Here is a 22,732-nt window from a genome sequence, read left to right on the forward strand (position 1 = left end):
ATGGCTACTGGTCTTGGTGATTTTCTCCGGCGTTTAAGACAAGGCCACGTGAAAGATGAAGAAACTAGAGAGGCTCAGAGAGGGGAAAGAAGGTAGACAGTTGAGTTATTTCCAAACCTGTTTTGGGCTACTCATTCGCTAATGGCATAGACTGAATGCTTATTTTCCATTTGGCATAGGCGGAGAGATCATGACATCTCCTCGACGTCTTTGCAACCTGGGTCGTGTAAAACGTTGCCTGTGTCTGAACAGTGCGGTAGGGGCAGCTGTAGACATTTCTTCGAGAGGTAAGTTAATCAATATTTTATACATATCCACCTTGTTTCACAGACGAGGCTTAAACCTAGTCCCAGTGCATGCACGTGAGCTTTTTTAAAGGGGACCATGCCCCCTTTTTATTAGACGTAATATAAGTCTCAGGTGTCCCCAGGATGTGTCTGTGAAGTTTCAGCTCAATACCCCACATGTCATTTATTATACCATAATTGTAAATGCCCATTTTTGAGTGGAAGGAAAAACATGCTGTTTTCATGCATGTATCTTTCCAGAAGAGGCCGGAGCCTTTACAGCTCATGCCTCGGACGCTCTGACAAAAACTAACAAAACATCTGTTTGGTTTTGATTTATCATCTCTATCGCAATCACTCTCACGTGACATTGCAGTTCTTCATTATCACCATAGTTTATTATCTGTATGCGTTTTAAAGCCATATCAGTCTAAACTTCTGATATATGGTTTTCTGAGCGCACACCTGAAGCACGCGCACAGAAAGCTGGATGTCAGACGGCGCATCCCGTGAGTATTAAAGTATTAAAGTTCTCTTTCACGTCTTATTGTGCTTACACCATCAAATACACAACAGGGTTATGTAAAAAACACTCAAAGTGCACATAAATGCAGTCGGATATGTCTGTGAACGTAAACAGCACGTAAAGAAATCGCATGTGTCTATTAGATCTGTTTATTAAAGTGAAAGCAGCGTAATATTCAATACCTAGTGCTATATATGCTTTTAAAGGGATAGTTCACCCAAAAACGAAAATTTGATGTTTTTCTGCTTACCCCCAGGGCATCCAAGATGTAGGTGTCTTTGTTTCTTCAGTAGAACACAAATGAAGATTTTTAACTCCAACTGTTGTCAGTCGTATAATGCATGTGAATGGGGTCCAATTCTATTAGAGTAAGAAAACATGCACAGACAACTTCAAATTAAACCCTGCGGCTCGTGACGATACATTGATGTTTTAAAGGAACACTCCACTTTTTTTGAAAAAAGGCTCATTTTACAAGTCCCCTAGAGTTAAATAGTTGAATTTTACCGTTTTTGAATCCATTCAGCCGATCTTTGTATCTGGCGGTAGCACTTTTAGCATAGCTTATCATACATCATTGATTCTGATCAGACCATTAGCATCTCATTCAAAAAATGACCAAAGACACTTTCGATATTTTCCCCTTTTTAAAACTTGACTCTTCTACAGTTACATCGTGTGCTAAGACCAACTGAAAATGAAAAGTTGCGATTTTCTACACCTATATGGCTAGGAACTACTTTCTCATTCCTGCGTAATAGTCGCGGATCTTCGCGGCCGTACCATGGCTGCAGCAAAAAAAAAAGTGGAGTGTTCCTTTAAGACACGAAACGATCGGTTTCTGAGAGAAACCGAACGGTATTTATGCTATTATTTCACCTCATATCAGACGAATGTCATCAGCCCTCCAGACTGCCATAACTTCCTGCGAATAAGGTCAAAATACCCGCGTGATCATAGAAATATATACGTATATTCCTCATTCGACCGATCCGCGCAGGCACTAATGAGGCATCTATGTATACATCTATGACCACGCCGGTATTTTGACCTTATTCGCAGGAAGTTATGGCGGTCTCGAGAGCTGATGACATTTGTCTGATAATAGGTGAAATAATAGCATAAATACTGTTCGGTTTCTCGCAGAAACCGATCGTTTCGTGTCTTAAGACATCAATGTGTCGCCACGAGCCGCAGGGTTTAATTTGAAGTTGTCTGTGCATGTTTTTTTACTCTTATAGAATTGGACCCCATTAACATTAGAGGATGGATACCCGACCCGGGCCCGATGCGACCCGTCGGTAACCGACGGGCCGGGCCGGGTTCGGACAGACATTTAGAAATAATGTTCGGGTTCCAGTCGGGCTCGGTCACATCAGCGCTATAAGGCATTGAACATTTGAAAATTAAAACGGCTTATTATGTAGGTAGCCAATGGGCCTGTTTAACTAAATGCAAATGTATGTTTTTGTGATTAAAATAAACTAAAAAATATTACCCTAACATCCGTCTTCCTGTGTGCGGAAATTTGTTTATATAGCTGTGACAACGCGCAACACATGCGTGCATATTAGGCTACATGTGACTGGCAGCGCAACTTCAGCGCTGCTGGCAGGACCATCGAGCAGAGGAGGACAGCCAGTTGATGCAATCCTTTTTCTGCATAACCTGGATTAGCCTAAACTTTGATGGATTATGTAAATAGATCCCATGTTGCAGTTTAGTAGCCATACAGTTTTCGAGAAAAATGGTAAGAGTGATTTTCATTTCAATAAGCTGCATTTGTGTTACGTTAATGCGTTTAGCTTGGGCCATTTTTGGTAGACCTTTGTTCATTTAATTTCAATTGGCTATTAGATTTGGCCCTGTGTCAACGTGTGTAGGCTTGCTATTTGTTTCCCCGTCTGCGCGCTGATGCGCTCATCTGTAATCATTTCAGAATGCCTTCCTACAGTTGCTTAATAAAAGCGGGCTTTCCACACGAACAAACGTACATGTGTCATTAGTATGAGAAAAAAAATTGATTCGGGTCGGGCTCTGACATAAATATCTTAATGCCTGTCGGGCTCGGGTCGGGTTCGGATACTACTCTGTCAGACGCGGGCCGGGCTCGGACACAAAAATGCGGCCAGGTGACAGGTGAGAAACCTGTCGGGCTCGGGTCGGGTTCGGTTACTACTCTGTCAGACGCGGGCCGGGCTCGGACACAAAAATGCCGCCCGATCCGCACTCTAATTCACATGTATTATTATACGACTGACAGATGACAACGGTTGGAGTTAAAAATCTTCATTTGTGTTCTACTGAAGAAACAAAGACACCTACATCTTGTAAGCAGAAAAACATATTTTTTTTGTTTTTGGGTGAACTATCCCTTTAAAGTTAAAACGAGATTCAAACAATAAGACTAACTGTGTTGAGATGTATAACAATGATTCGTTTTCTGTCGATGAATGTATCCAAAGTTTCTCACCTGTCTAATTAAACACATAATATATTACTATATTATCTTTGGTGTTTCTATGGTTTCTACAAAATAAAACCGGAAATCGAGGGTAACACCGGTATGATGTCATTGGATTGGCGACGCACGGACACGGTTCGTGTCCTGGTTAAAATTGTTTATTCCACTGAATTTAAACATTCTTGGACACATTTTGGATAATGTAAGTACACAAGTCAACAAAATATATAACATTGTTCTATTGGTTTTTGGATATTTTAATCCAGAAATCTTACATATTGTGCCTTTTAATATGAATCAAACAATAAAAGAGATACAGACAATCACTCAATGCTCTTGATTGAATAATACGTTTAGTAGCTTTAATAAAAATACATTTCTTCCTTGAATTCTGCTGTTAAATTCTCTGACGAGGAGATAAACATGGTGGACTGGGTACAGCTCATTCGGGGGATGGGGGCATCTATGCTGATAGTGCAAAGTCCGTCAGCAGTCATAAGCGGGGTCTAAGTTTGTGACATTTGTGACGTCACAAAAGCTACAATCTGCAAACAGCTTGTTCTGAGACACTGCTTATTATATGGGGATTAAAAAAGAGGAGTGGGTGGATTTTTACCATTTATAGGGTGGTTGTGTACACACACTGCTGACACACGTTTATGTTCAAACACCATGTAAATGCGAATTTTGCATAATAGGTCTCCTTTAACTAAAAGTAACTTCACTGACATATCTTAAAATATGTCAGTTTTCTCTCAAAATGCACACCAGTAATGTTTTTATTTCTAGTGCACATTTATAAAAACTACTCAAATGTCCAAATTTAACTAAGGCCTAAGCCTTGTCTGTGAAACCAGGCCTTTAAGGGTGTCAGATTTCAGTCTGGGTGTCACACTTGGCCCTTTTCAGGGGTCTGAGCGCAGTTTATGTAATTTTTATTTGTTTTATTTTTTATTTTTGGCATATATGTGAACACTCCTAACGATCTCAGACCCCTTTAAATGGTTTCAGCTAACGGTACGGTTCGTTAAAAATGTCCATTGTGAACACATCAGTCTGGTCTCACTTTTTTCCATTTGCGAATTCCAATGTAGTTTCGTCATCAGATGCCTCGGTACAAATCGGCTTCATGGATGCTGCTTCTGGCAGATCTCTACAAATTATTAGTTCACAACATACACTTGTTGTAATTTTAACCACTTCCAAAGTGTGTATACGGGGCAAAACCTTTGATATACGGTTTTACAAGTGCATATACCTAAAGCGCGTGCACAGAAAGCTAGCCGTCATAGCACGTGTACTAAAATAAATTCTCTTTTTATTGCATTTAAATCGCGTATTATTGCATTTAATGTGTCAAAAACACACAAATTTCACATAAACAGTTGGTTTTGTCTTAAGTGAATGTAAACATCTGGTAAATAAATTGTGTATGTGTATCATAATGTGGATCTGTGCATTACTGTAGTTCTTAAAGTGACAGCAGCCTAATATAAGAATCTGTAGAATTTTTTTGTTTTGTTTATTCATACAGTGAAGAATAAGTTTCTCACTTGAATGCTGCTTTTAGGTATACCTACTGTACCTGGAAATTTTAAAGCAGCTTGTTTAATTTGGATCTTTCTTTTATTGCATTCTGCAATAAAAAAAAATATGATTCAAGGAAAATAATTCAAAACAAATGTTATTTACTGAAGCTCATTCTACAGCATTTGTAGCAATGCCATTTTACAAAATATCTTGGTTAATGAGGCACATACAATGTAAGTGAATGGGATCACGTGGGGTTAGGTTAGCCATCAAATATTGAACTGGACTAGATACAAAAAGCAACAGTATGAACACAAAGAGGTCTGAGACCACATTCCTGCTTAAGTGGACCAAAAAAGGATCTGAGGGTTCAGGAACAGGGATAGAGTGAACGTAAAGAGAATGGGTCCTTTTTCACTTGGTTCCAAGCGGCAACCTCCCCCAGTTTCTCTTGAAGCCAATACGGAAGTAACTGAAACTGCAATTCATCGACTGGCTGCTAGGGCTCCAAAAGAGAGCAGAATCTCATTGAGCTCCATGTTAAAATAGCCAACTTTACAGCAGAAAAAAACATGTTTACAGCCTGGTACAAATTGTGGTTTTGGTCTATACAGCTAATTTTGCCCTTTGTGACAACTGTGAGGGGGGTGAATTGTTTTATAACCCATTCGTTTACATTTTATAAAGCCTTAAAGTTCTGCATAATTAAGAGCGTGGCCACTTAGAGTGACAGGTGGATAGCCGTTTGTCTGCCGTCCGTTAGTCATCACGTCACCTCAGCTCTGCCCACGTCCCGCCTCTTTGCCCATGTTCTGTTATCCGGGAGTGACGCGCTGCTGTGATGGCAACGGCCAGCTCGACCCTACTTTACGCTTCAAAACTGCTCTTCAGAATCCTATGGGTGACGTCACGGACACTACGTCCATATTTTTTTACAGTCTATGCTTGGTTCACCTTTTAGTCCACTTAAAGGAGTCTGAGTTCAGTTCTTTTAAAGAGGACTCAAGTGTGAAAACACCCTAAGTTTAAGATGCATTTTTGCATGCCATTTTTAGTCTTTCATCATACAAAAAGCTGCACTATTCCTTGTCTGTCCAGGTTGCCTTCTGAGATAATCCTGAAGATTTGTTCTTTTCTGGATGCCTCCTCTCTGTTCAATATCAGCTTTGTCAGCAAGCGGTTTCATGATCTGGCTAACAGCAAGTGAGTTCATGATATAAAGAATTTGTATAAGGAATAATATATATTAACATAGATGTCCAGTGCTCTGTGGTCTGTGTTGTACGCTTCTGAGTTTGAGAAGAAAAAGTGGAGACCCAGTGGAAGCATGACGACAGAAGTCGTGAGCAGCACAAGCGTGGAAGAGAAACCTGCGGGATACTGGAAGAAGCTGCTACTCAAGGAGATGGCTGGCTACAAGGACACCATGTGGAAAACAGAGCTAAGACACATGAACCCGCACACAGGCATGCCAGCTCTAACAGAGCAAGTTCTAAGGTAGGCCATGTGTGCTGCTTTTCTTTGAACAGGGCAGAAATAAATCTCTAGGTCCACAAATGCATGTTTCATTATACCTACATAACATGTATCTTGTATTATCTAGAACTAAAGCAGACCCCAAAAGTAACTGAGCACTTTAGCCTCACATAAAATGTATGAATGCATCAAAATATCAACCCAAGTGGGAAAAAATAGCACACTCGTTCATTAATTTTGTTATTCAAAATTAATATTAGTTTTAGAGTAATTTTTCCCCAAACACTGTTTTTTTTTTGTATTTGTTTGTCCAATAATGGATATAAGAAATATGCAGAATATTTGTAATCGTTCTAATATGATTTATTACAATAATAAATAAGTATAGTTTCACCACTAAAACATAAAATGTATTATTAAATGTAAAATATTTGTATATGTACTGTAGTGGCCAAAAGATATTTACATGATCACCCTTTATTTAAATACTATTAAAAATGTAAGCATATTGCATAGTTGTGCTTGGAGATATTTGTTTTTGATAACGCAATAAAACATGCCAACTTGTGCGGACATAATTTTTGGCCAGGCTGTCATACAAATAAATTTTGAACACATGATATACAATAAAATATGAATATCTTATGTTGTAGTCAGTGAATGCTTTGTCCTGTCAACTGTTTTTTTGCATAGTAAAATAAAACTTGTAGCTGTAGTTTGGTGCTTGTTGCCAAATAATGTGGTCAGATAATTTCACATTTAAAATATTGAAGAAATATTAAATATTTTCCTCATACTTTGAACGTTTAATTCAACTTGTAGGGTATCCCCTCCGGACGCCACTACTGTACATGCCATTGTATTTCTGCGGTTTTACAATCTAAATGGTCAAACATTTAATTTAATTATTTTCTTTAATTTATTTCCTTTGTTTTGGAATGCCTCATATAACATGGCAAGGCGTATAATATTTTTAAATATGTTCTACATTATTTAAATAATATGCTCTTGCTCTGATATGAGAGACAAATAAAAGTAAATGCATTTTTAAACTTACTTTTAAATCGAGTAAATTAATTGAAGCAGAAAAGGGTGAATACAAGTACAAACAAAATTGGTCAAAACGATTATTTATACTAGCTATAAAGTTTAAAGCATCTGTCAAGTGGAACATGTCCATAGTTAAAATGAGGAACTACATCTTTGGTTATTTTGTTTTACAGGAGATTACACATTCAGTGGGAGATCACACTCACAAACATCAATGGACGTGAAAGTGTCTATAAGCAGACGCACACTTTCTTCGAAGATTCATCGGTTACGGTGTGCTGGAACCACGGTACCTGGCCGTGCATGAGCAGTCTTAATGGCCTGCAGCTTCATGGAATAACGTGTCCAGCTCTACCAGCACCAGGAGACAAGTAAGGAACACAGCTGAAAAATCTGAAGCATACATCCGCTCATACATTCATACCCTTATCTGACTAATGCCTCTAATGTGTAGGCCAAGGTGGCGCTCTCTGATTCACCAGGCAAATTTAAGTAAAACTGTACACTGGACATTCCTTGGTGCTGACAAGTTTGTGAAGTTGCTGCGCTTTAATAAAGGGATCGTTGTCGGAGTCTGGCGGGTATGTTGACATATTTAGCCAAGTTTAAATAATTTCAATATATTAGAGATGCACAATTCAGTAAAGTATTCCTGTACCGTATTGGTTAACGGACAAGTTTTTATACAATCTGATATCGGATTGGTTGATATTGGATTTTTAGTTGAGCATTTCACGTTTTACATTTAAATGTCATCATCTAAGCTCACTTAAAGGAACTTAATAGGAAAATAGGTCAATTTTTAACTCCCCTAGAGTTAAACAGTTAAGTTTTACCATTTTCAAATCCATTCAGCCAATCTCCGGGTCTGGCGGTAGCACTTTTAGCATAGCTTAGCATAGATAATTGAATCTGATTAGACCGTTAGCATCTCATTCCAAAAAAATGACCAAAGACTTAAGATATTTTTCCTATTTAAAACTTGACTCTTCTGTAGTTACGTCATGTACTAAGACCGATGGAAAATGAAAAGCTTTTTTATGCTCTGGATGGCTAGGAACTATACTCTCATTCCTGCATAATAATCAAGGAACTTTGCTGCCGTACCATGGGTGCAGCGGCGCACCTGAAAATAGTCCCCAGCACGCTCTCTGTGCAAGCAGGTTGTCACGATGGTTATTGTAGCATCCAATCAATATTGAGAAGGCCAGAACTGATGGTTAAGTGAATTTTATTGCCGTCCTTGTCATTAACCAACGTAAGAGCTGAGTAAAAACAAATAAACCATGCATTACCATCACATTTCGAACGTTACACAGCTCATTACATTAGTTTCAATCCGATAGCATTACAAAGTTATACATTTTATGATAAACATTTCCAATAGCTCAAATATATTTCTTTACAAACCTTGTTCTCCAATTGACTGAAGCTAAACCTTGTAGTTTTAACTGTTTTTAACCGTGAACCTTTTCCTACTTTCCTTTCGTCTTTTCGCCGATCGCCAGGTACATTTCCGTCACCATACTTCCGGTTTCTTTGGTTATCAAAATAAAGGCCTGATACCGTAATAATAAAACCATATAGCGTAGCTATAATCAAAATAATACTTAACTACTCTGATGGCCTTTACACTCCCACCAAATTATTTGACGTTACACATATAAAAAAAAAAAACACAAATAATTTCTTCACGTTACATATCCAGAATGCAGAAATAACCTGATAAACAGGTTACAACTGTAACTTCATCATTTCAATACACTTAAGCATTGCAAAATTTACCTTTTACCATCTTCTAGTAGCAGAACTAACTTATGTACAGGGCGTTCTACTACAGACATTTTGTTCACCCGTTGACCTCTTTTGTTAAGATTTCTGTCTGCAAAGCCTATTTTGACCTTTCTGACAAGTCCATCTGTATCTTTTACAGTGTCCAAGATTCGTCCAAGTTTCCACTGTGATCGTGGTTGCATTTCATCCTTGTCCATTACTATGTCGCCTATTTGCATGTTTCTTTTAGGCTTGTGCCATTTTTGTCTGACCATTATGTTCTGCAAGTACTCCCCTTTCCATCTGCTCCAAAATTGTTCGAGCAAGTACTGTACATGACGCCATCGTTTTTGTGCATATAAGTCCTCCTTAACGAATTGTCCTGGGGGTGGCAGAGGAGTTGATGTTTTCATTGTGACAAGATGATTTGGAGTTAGTGGCTCCAAACTGTTTGGATCGTTGAGACTGTCTGTTGTAAGGGGGCGGCTGTTTACTATAGCAGCCGCTTCATACAAGAAGGTTCTGAGTGAGGAGTCGGTGAGTCGACCTGGTGTGAGAGCCAGTGTTGCATTAAGAACGTTTCTCACAGTCCGTATCTGTCGTTCCCATACTCCACCTGCGTGGCTAGCATGAGGTGTGTTTAGGACAAAATCACATTGATTATCTGCAAGGAAGGTTGTCAGTTTGTCAATGTCAATTTCACCTTGTGCTGCACTCAGTTCGTTTTTGGCACCAACAAAGTTAGTGCCCTGATCACATTTTATTTGTCTGACAGAGCCTCTTAGAGCGATGAAGCATCTGAGTCCATTTATAAAGGTGTCCGTTGATAGGTCTTCTAACATTTCAACATGAATTGCACGTGAATAAAAGCATGTGAAGAGGAGGCCATACCTTTTATATTCTTTCCTTGCTTGTTTGGTCAGGAACGGTCCAAAAACGTCCATACCACAGTATGTGAAAGGCGGAGAGTGTTCAATTCTTTCTGTGGGTAAGTCTCTCATTTTTTGTCCTTCCACAGGTCTCCTTTGTTTCCTGCAAAACACACACTGGCGAATGTAGGATGCAACCGTTTGACTTAACTTTGGAATCCAATAGCCAGTGGATCGTATCTCATTCATTGTGTAGCCCTTTCCCTGATGATTGACCCTCTCGTGGCAATGAGCAATTATCAGTTTTGTGACGTGATGTTCTCTGGGAATGATTGTTGGATGTTTAAATGAGCTGGGAAGAGATGAGTGATGGAGCCTTCCTCCCACCTTAAGCACATTGTCCTTGTCTAAGAAAACATCCAAGTTGTACATTTTGTTGTTCTTTGGAAGTTGTTTGCTTTTGTTTAATGTCTCTATTTCGTTTTGATATGCTTGTCTTTGTAAGTCTTTGATAATCACAGTTTCTGTATTTTGTCTTTCAGTTACAGTTGTGAGTGTCTTTGATTTGTCTTTGAGCAGGTATCGTCTGAGACGTGCGACTGCGCTGACTGCACGGGACCAGGATGAGAACCTTGTGAGTCGGTCACTAAGGCTTGTATGTTCAACGGTTTCTGTGCTTAGTGTCTGTACCTTTCTCACCTCTGGGTCTCCTACTGTAAGTACAATGGTCTCTTTTGTTTGAAGCTGTATTTTCTTTTCCCACAGAAAGTGAGGGCCTGTGAACCAATTAGATGAAAGCAGTTCATTTACAGATGTGCCCCTGGATGCTATATCTGCTGGGTTTTCACTGGTAGGCACATAAAACCATTGTTGCGGTGAGGTACTGTTGCGGATTTTTTGCACTCTATTAGCAACAAACGTGTGAAACCGCCTCGCGTCGTTGTTTATGTATCCTAGAGTGACCTTTGAGTCTGTCCAGAAGAACTCTTCAACATTGTCATAGAGCAGTTCCTCTCTTAGCGTGTTACTTACGGCGACTGATACTGCGGCTGCGGTAAGCTCTAACCTTGGGATCGTGGTGATCTTTGTTGGAGAGACGCGTGCTTTGCCCATGATGAAGGTACAGTGGACCTCTTCCCTTTTGTTTATGAGTCTGAAATAAGAACACTGTCCATATCCTGCGGCACTTGCATCAGAAAAGTGGTGTATTTCTCTTTTTACCACTTCTCCAAAATCTGCAGGAACATAACATCTGCTGATTTGCACATTTTTTAGATTGTGTAGATCTCCTTTCCAGCACTCCCACCGTGGCTTAAGCTGCTCAGGTAGCGGGTCGTCCCAGTCTGTTCCTTGACGACACATTTCTTGGAGAATCCCCTTTCCCTTGAGTACATAGGGAGCAATGAAGCCAAGGGGGTCGTATATTGCTGAGACTGTGGACAAGATGCCGCGCCTGGTTGGTGGTTGGTCCTTTAGCGTGATGTTAAATGTAAAGCAATCCTTCTCCACATTCCAATAAATGCCAAGTGCTCTTTCAGTCTGTGTCTCATTAAACGTCAAGTCCTTTGTTCTTGTATCTGTTGCATGCTCTGAAGCTGGAATGTTTTTTAAAACTTCAGAGTTGTTGGACACGAATTTGTGTAACCTTAGTCCACCCTTTGCACATAGTTCACGTGCTTCCTTTGCCAGTCGTATAGCATCCTTTACTGTCTCTGCGCTGGTGACTCCGTCGTCTACATAGAAGTCTCTTGCTATGAACTGTGAGCCAACTGGATATGCAGAACTGTTCTCTTTGGCTAAATGTTTGAGTCCATAGTTCGCACAACCGGGTGATGAAACAGCACCAAAGAGGTGTACTGTCATCCTGTATGCTTGTGGTTGGCTGTTCATATCTTCGTCTTTCCACCATACGAAGCGTAAGTAGTTGCGATCATTTTCTTTGACTTGGAATTGGTGAAACATTTTTTCGATGTCGCACATGAGCGCTACTTGGTGCTGTCTGAAGCGCACAAGCACACCAGTTAAGTTGTTGATCATATCCGGACCGTTCAGCAAATGCTCATTAAGACAGGTGCCTTTGTGTTTTGCAGAGCAGTCGAAGACCACGCGCAACCTATCAGGTTTCTTTGGATGATAGATGCCGTGGTGCGGTATGTACCATGTCTCTCCGGGCGGTCCATCATCATCAGTCTTTTCAGCGTCACCCCTTTTGATGATGTCACTCATATATTTCATGTATTCCCTTTTGTATTTTTCATCTTTCAGGAACTTGCGCTTGAGCTGATGTAGCCTGGTTTCGGCGAGTTGTCTGTTATCCGGCATTTGTGGTCTTTCTTTAAATGGTAATGGCATTTCAAAATGTCCATTTTCAGTCTGTGTTATGCCATGCTCGAGTTTCTGAAGGAATACTAAGTCCTCTTGTGACACCGTCTTTTCATTCCCGTCAGTCTCTTTGAAATCTCTCTCCAAAACACGTATTGCATCCGCTGGAGTTGAGGGAGGGATTTCTTTAACAATGATTCGGTGACAGAGACTGCTCGCTGAATAGATTTCGTTGTATGGTGTCGAGTTGCCAACTATGCTCCATCCCAAATCAGTGTGAATGGCATAGGGCTCATTTTCTTTGCCTAAGATTACTTGTTTGGGTGCGAGAGCTCTAGGACAAGTATAACCTATGAGGAGGCTTACTTCACAACTGAGGAGTGGAGGGACCTCGTCTACAATCGGTAGCAAGTGACTCCATTGTTTGGCTGTTTCACATGTAGGTATGTGTTCTCTGTTAGCAGGTATGTAATCCTTTGTGTATGCAGTGGGGAGCTTTATGACTGTGGCTGAGTTATAACCTCTCACTAAGAGATCAGACACCTTTCCACTGCTTACAACTGCATTTCTACCCATCATGGTAGTTAGTTTCAACTTAACTGGACAAACATCTGCCTGCAGCTCATGTGTGACATCCTGATCAATGAATACAGTGTCGCTCTGTGTGTCTAATAACGCATAGACCAGTTTTTCCTTGAGTGGATTAGTGGTAGTGGACAGCCACACTGGAACTATCATTGAGGTGCTGACTGACTGTTCAGATCTAGCAACATTGAGTGACATGGCTGTTGCTGTTTCAGGTGAGCTGCCTTGAGCTGCATTGTTTGTGCTAACACATGTTTCTCTTTGCAGACCATTCCTGTAGTTTTCATCGTGAAGACATGTCGGATGTCGCTTTGTGCAAGTCTCACAAGTAAGGCGGCGTCTGCAGTCCTTAGCACTGTGTCCTGGTTTTAGACAGCCATAACAAAGTCTATTGTCTTTCACATGCTTCTTTCTGTTTTCTAGAGACATTTTCAAGAGGTCAGGGCACTTGTGAAGTTGATGGTTGCCTTGGCACATTGTGCATGGAGAGCCATTGAGTGTTTTTGTTATTGTCCTTTTATCACTTTGTTCAGTGGTGTTTGTGTTATATACACTTGCCTTGTTTCTTTTGATTTCCTTTGTGTTCCTTCTGTCACTGTTTGTTTCAGTGCAGCGAAGTGCATGAATGGAGGTGACTGGGTTGCAGGCGACTTCAGCTTCTACTGAGAGGAAGGAGGCAAAAGCACTAAAACTTGGAAACTCACCGCCCTCCATTAAAGTCTTTGTTACCTGTCTGTTCCATCTTGCGTTTATCCAGTCTGGTAGTTTGTGCAACAATTTTTGGTTTTCTTCACTGTCATTGAGTATTTGTAGACCCTTTACATGTGGCATTGCAAGCATGCATGCATTTATGAAATCTGCAAATGCCCTTAGTCCATCAGCATCTCTAGACTGCACTTTAGGCCAATTTGATAGCCTTTCTCTAAATGCCTTCTGAATCACGAAAGGCTGGCCGTACCTTTGGTTTAGTTTGTGCCAAGCGTCCTTATATGCTTCCTCATCATTTCTAAAGAAAGTGCCTTCAAGGCATTTTCGAGCTGGGCCTGTTACGTATCTTTTCAAATAGTACAATTTGTCTGCTGCTGAGATGCCCTTTTGTTCAATCAGTGATATGAAAGTGGATTTCCATTCAATGAAGCTTATAGGGTCGCCACTAAACACTGTTGGTTCTGGCGTGGGAAGTCTGTTCAGTTGAATGCTATCCTGCACTGCTTGAGCTAGTTGAGTGACACTAGGGGGAGCTGTTTGCACAGGAATGAAAGAGAGCGCTGGTGTGGGTGTGGAATATGGGCTCACCTGTTCACTTTTAATTGACTGTACATCATCCACCTGTGATAACTCTCTGTCATATGCTTCAAACCTGGCTCGAGCTGCTTTCACTTCCCTCTGTGCTTTCAAGCGTTCCAACTCTGATGTTTGAGCTGCCATTTGTTTCTTGTGCTCCTCCTCTAGAGCTTTTATCCTTTCCTGTTGTCTTTGTTCCTCTAGTACGATTTCATATTCAGCTTCTTTTGCAGCTAGCTCTGCTGCTGCATCGGCTCGTTTTGCTGTGAGCTGTGAAGCTGAGGACCGTTGGCTGCGATTTGAACCTGCGGTTGAGCCGTATATGGACTGGGCATACTCATGCTCTAAAAGTCCACGTAAACGAATTCTTTCGCGCTCTGCGTCAAAATCCTCATCAACACCACTTAATCTTTCCAGAATTATCCTTACGATGTCACGAGTTATTGCATCGCATGCATCAATCTTTCTCCTTATGTCAGATGATGGTGCCATTTGGTTTCTTATTTCTGAATATAACTTCAATACATCATCTCTCCCTTTCTCTATTATGTCCGCGAGTTCTGACATCTCCTTGTCTGTGATATCTAACTTTAACCTTTCTCTTGTTTCGCGTACCTGTATTTTCCATTGTTCATAAAGAGTTGTTAGTCTTTTTTCCCTTTTACTCATTTCTTCCTTTTGGAATGTTATCATCCTTTCTGTTGGTACTTTAACTCTTTCAGAACGCCTTGGCAACCTTGACATGCTTTGAGCTTTGTCTTGAAGCTCTGTTAAGATTCGTTCTTTGCACCTGATTGAATCCATAATGTTTTGTCTATCCTCACTTTCGTCTTTAAGTGAGTCTTTCAAATCTTGAATTTTTTGTTGTAAATTTGTGATCTGTTCATTTATGTCCATTTGACTTACTGAAGCAGCCTGTGATTCTTCCATTTTGAGCACCTTTCGTTGAACTGTTTTATTTTCTGACCAACTTCTGCCCTCTGCTGGATTTCACGGGAATTGCCGATGGATCTTGCAGCCCCGTTGTGCAGCGTGTGGCGGTGGTCAAGCTCTTACTGTAGCATCCAATCAATATTGAGAAGGCCAGAACTGATGGTTAAGTGAATTTTATTGCCGTCCTTGTCATTAACCAACGTAAGAGCTGAGTAAAAACAAATAAACCATGCATTACCATCACATTTCGAACGTTACACAGCTCATTACATTAGTTTCAATCCGATAGCATTACAAAGTTATACATTTTATGATAAACATTTCCAATAGCTCAAATATATTTCTTTACAAACCTTGTTCTCCAATTGACTGAAGCTAAACCTTGTAGTTTTAACTGTTTTTAACCGTGAACCTTTTCCTACTTTCCTTTCGTCTTTTCGCCGATCGCCAGGTACATTTCCGTCACCATACTTCCGGTTTCTTTGGTTATCAAAATAAAGGCCTGATACCGTAATAATAAAACCATATAGCGTAGCTATAATCAAAATAATACTTAACTACTCTGATGGCCTTTACAGTTATGTTGACGGAAGATAGCCTATTATCAGGCGCGGTGTGTAATATCATTGCGCCTGCGGCACGCATGGTACGTTCCTTGATTAATACTCAGGAATGAGAATACCCGTATAGTTCCTAGCCATATCGGCCTAGAAAATCGCAACTTTTCATTTTCCATCAGTCTTAGTACACAATGTAACTACAGAAGTGTCAAGTTTTAATTAGGAAAAATATCGAAACAAATTTTTTGATCGAGATGCTAACGGTCTAATCAGATTCAATGATCTATGCTAAGCTATGCTAAAAGTGCTACCGCCAGACCCGGAGATCAACTTGAATGGATTTGAAAACAGTAAAACTCAACTGTTTAACTCTAGGGGAGTTGGAAAATCAGCCTGTTTTCAAAAAAAAGTGGCGTGTTCCTTTAATGTAATTTTTTAAAAATATTAATAATAGATCTGCATGATTAATTGTTAAAAGATTGCGATCTCGATTCAAACACCCACGTGATCTTGTTCCTGAATGACAAACATTCGGCTATGTCTATTAAACCTTTGTCAAGTATGATCACAGTGGAACATTCAAATCTGTGTTGCTGCTGCCGCTGACCCAGAGAAAGCAGTTATCATGTATAGGTATGAAACAGCTTCACAAACAACTTTTCAACCACACAGTATTATTATTTGCGTGTTACAATAATTCAAAAATTTAATTCAAATCACTGAATAACTGGGCTAAAAGTGTATAGTTTGGATATAGACACTGTTGTGTACAGCAGTGGTTTTCAACCAACACTTTGGATGTGCAGGGCTGGGGTGCCTCCAGGACAGGTTTGAAAACCACTGGTCTACAGTAGTGATCAAAATAGAGTAAATCATGTTTTGATAGTAACTTGCAAATAAAGATTGTGTCTATTAAGCAGGATTAAGATTTTATTAAGTCTTAATGAGTGAGTCATTGAATCATTCATTCTAACAGATTTAAAAAAAAATAATCGATTCAGGCCACATCCACACGAAGCCATGATGACATCACCATTTCACAAAATGTACGGATTGGCTGTACACACGAAAACGCAAGTCTGTCGGTTTCAGATTTATCCTCTCTGGAACCCGGTTTAAAAAAAATACTGGTTTCAGGCCCCTAAAACGCCAGATCCGTCTGGACGAAACGCTGATACGATACAACATTTTTATGTGTGGACGGGGCCTCAAATTAAATAAATAAATGTTATAATATTTTAATCTATTTTAAACCAAAAAAATTCTCAATTTACAGAATTTAATAACACCGTTAAATATAATCTGTAGCAAATCAAAAAATGAAAATGTACCTTTTAATGTGTGATGCTTATTTACTTGCAGCATTTAAAAGGACTTTCCCATAATGTGAAAAAAGTACATCTATTGGCTTATTGTTGCATCCCTAATATAAATTATACTGATTGTTTTTAGAAAAGAAACTTTATATTGTTATATTGTACCACAATATTGTAAATGTTTTATGCATTTTTATTTTATTTTATGTTCATTGGTGGTGTTTGCAGGGCAATTGGAAAATTGCCTTTATCATGATCAACCTTCACTTCCACAAACTGATTGAAAGAAGTCTCCTTGGGTCAAGATTTTGGTATTGAACTCTTAATGGGCATTACGGTTATTTAGTATGCTGCTAAAGTTGATAATGCATAGTCGCTAAACATTCTTCGTTGACATCAATAGTCCCTACATACCCACGGAGGACCCTGCTCTGGACCCTGGCCGTGGACGCCATGGATACACTCTGCACATTGTGCTTCACAATGCAGTTCGGCGAATCATGTGTCAGCGCTTTTCCCCACTCTACACCAGCAGAAGTAAATATATAATTCATTTTTGTAATACAATTAATAAAATTTTTTAAAAAGTATGCTAAAAATTAAACCTTGACTAGACTAATTTATTTTCAACATTTTGATATTTAAGTGGTATGATATGAATGTCTATCATTTTAATGTTTTATTACAATAATTAATAAATAAATAATCCTCATGTTTCACCACTAAAACATAAAATGTATCATTCAATTTTATTTAAATTTTTTAAATATATATTTTTATATGTACATGCCATTTTTACAATCTAAATGGTCACACATTTAATTTAATTGTTTCCTTTAATTTATTTCCTTTGTTGTGGAATGTCTCATATGGCCATAGCAAGGCGTAAATTGCCAAAAGCCCATTTTTACTTTATTTTTTTGCAGTCTGATGTGCTAAACCTGAAAACTTCACTAAATAAATTTTCAACATTTTGATATTTAAATTAAATGATATGAATAACGTGTTTGCACATTTGTTCTTGTGCTTTAAAGTGCCGTTTCGAGAGGACTATGTGCGGTTGATCGCCATTGATTTGGGTGATGTGCCTGAGTACAAGCCTGTGGCGAAGATCAGTGTCCCATGGCAAGCTGAGGGATTTCAGGGAGATGTTGAGGTACCTATGATTCATTCCTGATTCTTACACTCAAGACTTAATTTCTCCCTGGAGCTGACTGGTTAGTCAGTGCTATGCTATTTTTAGGATATTGTCTATAAATAGATTTATAGTGAATGGGGCAAAATGCTGGAGGCTTGCTGTATGCATTGTGATAAACAAGTGTGCACCACTTATTATGTATTTTGTTGAGATATACATGTCGTCTTTATCGAGAAATTACAAAAAGTTACAATGTTTACTTGCAATGTTAAATTACAAAAAGTAACAGTGTTTACTTGCTCCATCATACAGCGTTGCTGTATGATGACTCTGACAGTTCTGGATGAGGCTCAGCGTCCCTTCTGGTGTGTGAGTTCTCCTGTTAAGATGTTCAATAGACTCCGAGTGGTGGACTTGGAATACGAAGGTGAGCAGTTCGTCATCCTGTACGAGGATATGGAGGGAAAGGTCAGAATGACCTTTGTGTGGATGGAGGAGCATCAGCAGTACTTTTTGGTGCAGTTAATCACTGCATTCCCAGCAGCCAAAGTGAAAAGGCACTTTGGGGGGAAATCTTGAAAATTTTGCAATACCTGGTTGGTTTACGTTGAGAAAAGTTGGGAATGATTCTGGCAGTGCTTTGAGTTGTAAATATCCAAAGATAATTTTGGAATATTTTTATTTTCCTCAAGCTTGTTTCTTGTTCATGAAAATTGTTGCTTTTTTGTCAGTTTGTTAATATATATGTATGACTTTTTTTTGTATTGAGTTTCAGGGACTGTTTTTTAGTCTGGAAATGCCAGAGTGCTATTTTTATTTTTAGCACCAGTTCAATTTTGGTAAAAGTTGGCCATCAAGTTCTTCATAGTTTAATGAAGTAGAGTAAATTCAGTTAAGACAATCAATAACACAATGGTCTGAACACCCTGTTTACTGTGTATCTAAACTCAGATTGTAAACACAAATGTTGAATTTATATGAATGATTTATTTCTCAATAATGTTTTTATGAAGTTCATTCAAGTGCTGGAGTGATGCTTTTCGAAACGTTTAAAAGGACATTGAGAAACGCTGTTCAAAACAGCTGGTTTTGACTGATATGGAGACATAATCAGTTAAAATTCTTCTCCATTATACCAGCTGTTGTGAGAACGTGTATATAATACCTCTTCCTTTACATTCATGTGTAATATCCACACTACAAGCATCACCATAAGAAATTGCAAAAATAAACAGGTAAACAGGTAGCCTTTAGGCTTTGGTCTTTCGACAATGCTTTAAAGCGTCTTCCAGAGCTGCAAGAGCCATCGCAGCATTGGCCTTGTTGCAGTTGTATCCCATGAGTCCAATCCGCATTACCTAGAAATCAGTTCAACAGACAATTATCCAGCCATGTAGTTGAATCCGTTTTCATGCACTTATGTCTAGTTGACTATTTTTTTTACTCACCATGCCAACAGAGGGCCCTAGACCTCCTGTAAACTCTATTTGGTGATGCTTCATGATGTAAGCCAGCAATTCCTTCCAGTTATATCCCTCAGGGATGGCAATAGTGGTGACTGACGGTAATCTCAGATCCTTTGGAAATGGGAAAATAGTTTAACTGTTTTCTCTTTTAGCGTTTATTATTATTATTATTCTCAGAATTAGCAAGTGAATTCAACAACAAAAGTTACCTTGTCCTTGATGAACAGCTTCAAGCCCAGGTCTTCCAAGCCTTTCCAAAAATACTCTGCAACTTCTTTATGATGCCTCCACGAGTTCTCAAGCCCCTTGAGTAGGCATTTTAGAATTATTAACCTCATGACATCACATACTACTTATTAAAGGTCCTTAAAATGTATTAACTCCCTATTAGCAGACATATTTTGTAACAGATATACACTACTGTTCAAAAGATTGGCGTCAGTAAGTTTTTAAAAAAAAAGAAAGTAACACTTTTATTCAGCAATGTCACATTTAAATTTGACCGTAATTTATATATTTTTAGAATATTACAAAAGATCTCTTTTTATCAAATAATCCTGATAAGAAATGTTTTTTGTGCAGTAAATCAGCATATTAGAACGATTTCTGAAGGATCATGTGACACTGCAGTAATGATGCAGAAAATTCAGCTTTAGTATCACAGAAATAAACTACATTTTAAATTATATTACAATTGTACTCTTTTTACTGTATTTTTGATCAAATAAATGTAGCCTTGGTGAGCTTTAGAAAAAAGGAACTCTAATCGACCCCAAACTTTTGAATGGCAGTGCATGTAATATCATAGATTCATAAATCTAACCACCCAGTCTGTTATAGTTTAAACCAAGTTGAGAAAAAAAGCAGTAGGACTAAAAGGTTAAACAACATCTGAGATTGAACTATTATGACCAGCTAGGTGTTAAACGTTTACTTTGAGTAACATATATCTGGCCCCTACCTTTTCAGCAAGGATAGCTAAACTTTCCCTCAGGGCAAAGAACCCAGACACAGGTCCTGTGTGATGATATCTGAAACATAGTTCAGTTAGTTTTACGCAATCCTTAACTCAATACTCTACTGAGCCAGTTTGTGTTTGCCATACTTACATTCTGTCTGGCCTGCCATCATTGCCCCAGTAATTGGATAAGTGGGTCATATCAAGGAGGTAGGATACTGGCTTTGTTTTCCTGTTGAACATCTTGTGGCTATATCACATTTGAGGGGAAATGGATAACATTAGTTAATTCCGCTAATTGTTAGAACGATTCTGTGTGCATATTTATTCACAAGTCCCTCCTCACCATGCTCTTTCGTTAAATGAAACTGGTGCTGTGCCAGGTGGAGCATTCAAGGCCTTTTGGGATCCAGTATACAAAATATCAATCTCTAGAAAAAAAATAAGATTCATTATGTAGAACACAAATGGTTGAATTGAATCCACAGGATTTTACACAGAGATTTAGGATCTGCGTCTGATGCACATGATCAAATCGTCCTTCACTCACTTTGATGGTCCATTAAAAGTGGTGCAGCTCCCAATGACGCCACTGAATCCACTAAGAGCAAACAGTTGTGTCTGTATAGACAAAACCACGCAAGAGCACATCAGTGGACAATACAGACATTTCACTTTAAAACTCTTAGAACACAATCAGGTTTTGAATTAACCTTTTATTTTCCCTTTTAACATATTCCTCAGACCTCATTTAAACCCAGTAGCCAGATATTACATTTTTATGTTGTTTTACACACCTAACAGTTGAGTATTTGTGAATCTCCAGTGTGTATACCAATCATAAAATCTTGCATTTAAACAAAAATGCATTTAGTCATACATTAAGCTAAATGACTGTAGAATATTCTTACTTTTGGCACATTTCACCTATGCCGTCCACTGGGTGCACCAGACCAGATGATGACTCTCCATGTGTAAGAAAGAAGAGAACTGGCTTATGTTTAGCCAGAGCCTGTAAAATGACAAATGTTGGTTATAGATCAGGGATTTGCTTTGCTAGTTATATAACTTACAGTGGCCATAGTAGACACCATATGCAATGGAAACTTGTCTTAACATAATTTATATATGAATGAAAAACTCTTTACCTGTTCGATTTCTGCGTTTGTAAAATGTCCTCCAGGTGTTTTTACCAAGGTGTGAACCTTTGCCCCTATAGAAAGAAAGATGTTTAAAGTGTGCTCTCATCAATAGAGAAAGCATTTGTACAGAACAATTGAATGGCATTATTATTAGATTCATACCCATCCGCTCAGCGATTTCTGCAACTCGTTCTCCCCAGATTCCATTGACGGCAACGAGGACACTTTCTCCCGGCTCCACAATGTTGAACACTGCACATTCCATCGCCGTGTGGCCAGAGCCACTCATGGCCAGAGTCATGTTGTTACTGGTCTGAAAAGCGTACTGGATTCCTTTCTTGATATCATTCATAATCTACGACCAAATATGTGCATTGACTGTTAAAATCTTCAAAACATCCGAGTTTAATAGTTTCCACAGATCAGCTCATATCTATGACTCGATTAGCCTATTAAAAATAGATTAATATGACTTTTTATTGTTATTTCGTTAGTGCAAAAACGCAGCGCAAACTTTACCTCAAACATTTCCGAGTGCATATGACCTATTATAGGTCTCCCTCCTGCCGCTAAAACACGAGGCGGCACATTGGATGGTCCTGGTCCAAACAGGTGCCGGAATGGAACCTCAAGCGGCCGAAGCATGCATGCAGGTGGAGGGATGGTCACAGAGGACATCCCGCGCTGGACGCTGTGTTTGGTGGACCGCGCGCATTCCACAGGTACCTGCTTCGCCAAGCGCGCGCATCTGGAGAGGACAGTCCTCGGCATCATGTTTCTTCTCGATGCAGTTCGTTAAAAGGATCAAACTTTGCGTTCGATCATTTTAAACAAACGGGTATTTGACCCCTGGAACACAGCAACATGCGTCATGCTTTTAGCACAAAATGCCCCCGCCCTTCATCTTCCAAACAAGGTATAACGGTCCAGAGATATGAGGGATGTTCTGAACAGCATAACAAAATAGAAAAAGGGTGGTAGCAGCCTAATAAGCGAGAAGCTGTCCAGTATTATTATGTAAGGCTGTGTTTTTTTGTTTTTTCGTCCATTGAT

The 22,732-nt window shown here is 39.2% G+C and overlaps 3 protein-coding genes across 3 annotated transcripts; 1 reads left to right on the plus strand and 2 right to left on the minus strand.

Annotated features, from left to right (window-relative positions):
• LOC307127962 (F-box only protein 15) lies at positions 1–18,692 on the plus strand (the record flags this gene model as incomplete). The annotated part of the gene is made up of 10 exons (XM_079819457.1): positions 1–92; positions 180–287; positions 5,906–6,010; positions 6,071–6,304; positions 7,507–7,704; positions 7,788–7,914; positions 17,204–17,286; positions 17,379–17,512; positions 18,010–18,131; positions 18,426–18,692. The coding sequence occupies 10 exons, from the start codon at positions 1–3 to the stop codon at positions 18,690–18,692; spliced, it is 1,470 nt and encodes a 489-aa protein (XP_079675583.1).
• On the minus strand, positions 8,548–15,663 carry LOC307128343 (uncharacterized protein). Its single transcript, XM_079820127.1, has 2 exons — positions 15,453–15,663; positions 8,548–15,307 (listed from the first exon to the last, which is right to left on the minus strand). Exon 2 carries the CDS (start codon positions 15,094–15,096, stop codon positions 9,115–9,117), a length of 5,982 nt encoding a protein of 1,993 aa, XP_079676253.1. The 5' UTR covers positions 15,097–15,307; positions 15,453–15,663; the 3' UTR covers positions 8,548–9,114.
• agxtb (alanine--glyoxylate and serine--pyruvate aminotransferase b) lies at positions 17,831–22,655 on the minus strand. The gene is made up of 11 exons (XM_079820145.1): positions 22,199–22,655; positions 21,842–22,034; positions 21,686–21,750; positions 21,449–21,549; positions 21,088–21,158; positions 20,884–20,968; positions 20,689–20,787; positions 20,541–20,610; positions 19,789–19,884; positions 19,562–19,690; positions 17,831–19,471 (listed from the first exon to the last, which is right to left on the minus strand). The coding sequence occupies exons 1-11, from the start codon at positions 22,451–22,453 to the stop codon at positions 19,364–19,366; spliced, it is 1,272 nt and encodes a 423-aa protein (XP_079676271.1). The 5' UTR covers positions 22,454–22,655; the 3' UTR covers positions 17,831–19,363.
• Between the last annotated feature and the right edge of the window lie 77 nt (positions 22,656–22,732).

This window comes from Gobio gobio (genome assembly GCF_949357685.1).
Source record: "Gobio gobio genome assembly, chromosome: 6".
Taxonomy (NCBI): Eukaryota; Metazoa; Chordata; class Actinopteri; order Cypriniformes; family Gobionidae; genus Gobio; species Gobio gobio.

Bases quoted from the DNA above. Each gene is read 5' to 3' on its own strand.
- LOC307128343 (XM_079820127.1), bottom strand. From the start codon at position 15,096: ATGGAAGAATCACAGGCTGCTTCAGTAAGTCAAATGGACATAAATGAA.
- agxtb (XM_079820145.1), bottom strand. From the start codon at position 22,453: ATGATGCCGAGGACTGTCCTCTCCAGATGCGCGCGCTTGGCGAAGCAG. The intron at 22,035-22,198 runs GTAAAGTTTGCG...ATTTGGTCGTAG, and splicing joins TGCACTCGGAAATGTTTGAG to ATTATGAATGATATCAAGAA. The intron at 19,691-19,788 runs GTAACTTTTGTT...CCATTTCCAAAG, and splicing joins AGCTGTTCATCAAGGACAAG to GATCTGAGATTACCGTCAGT.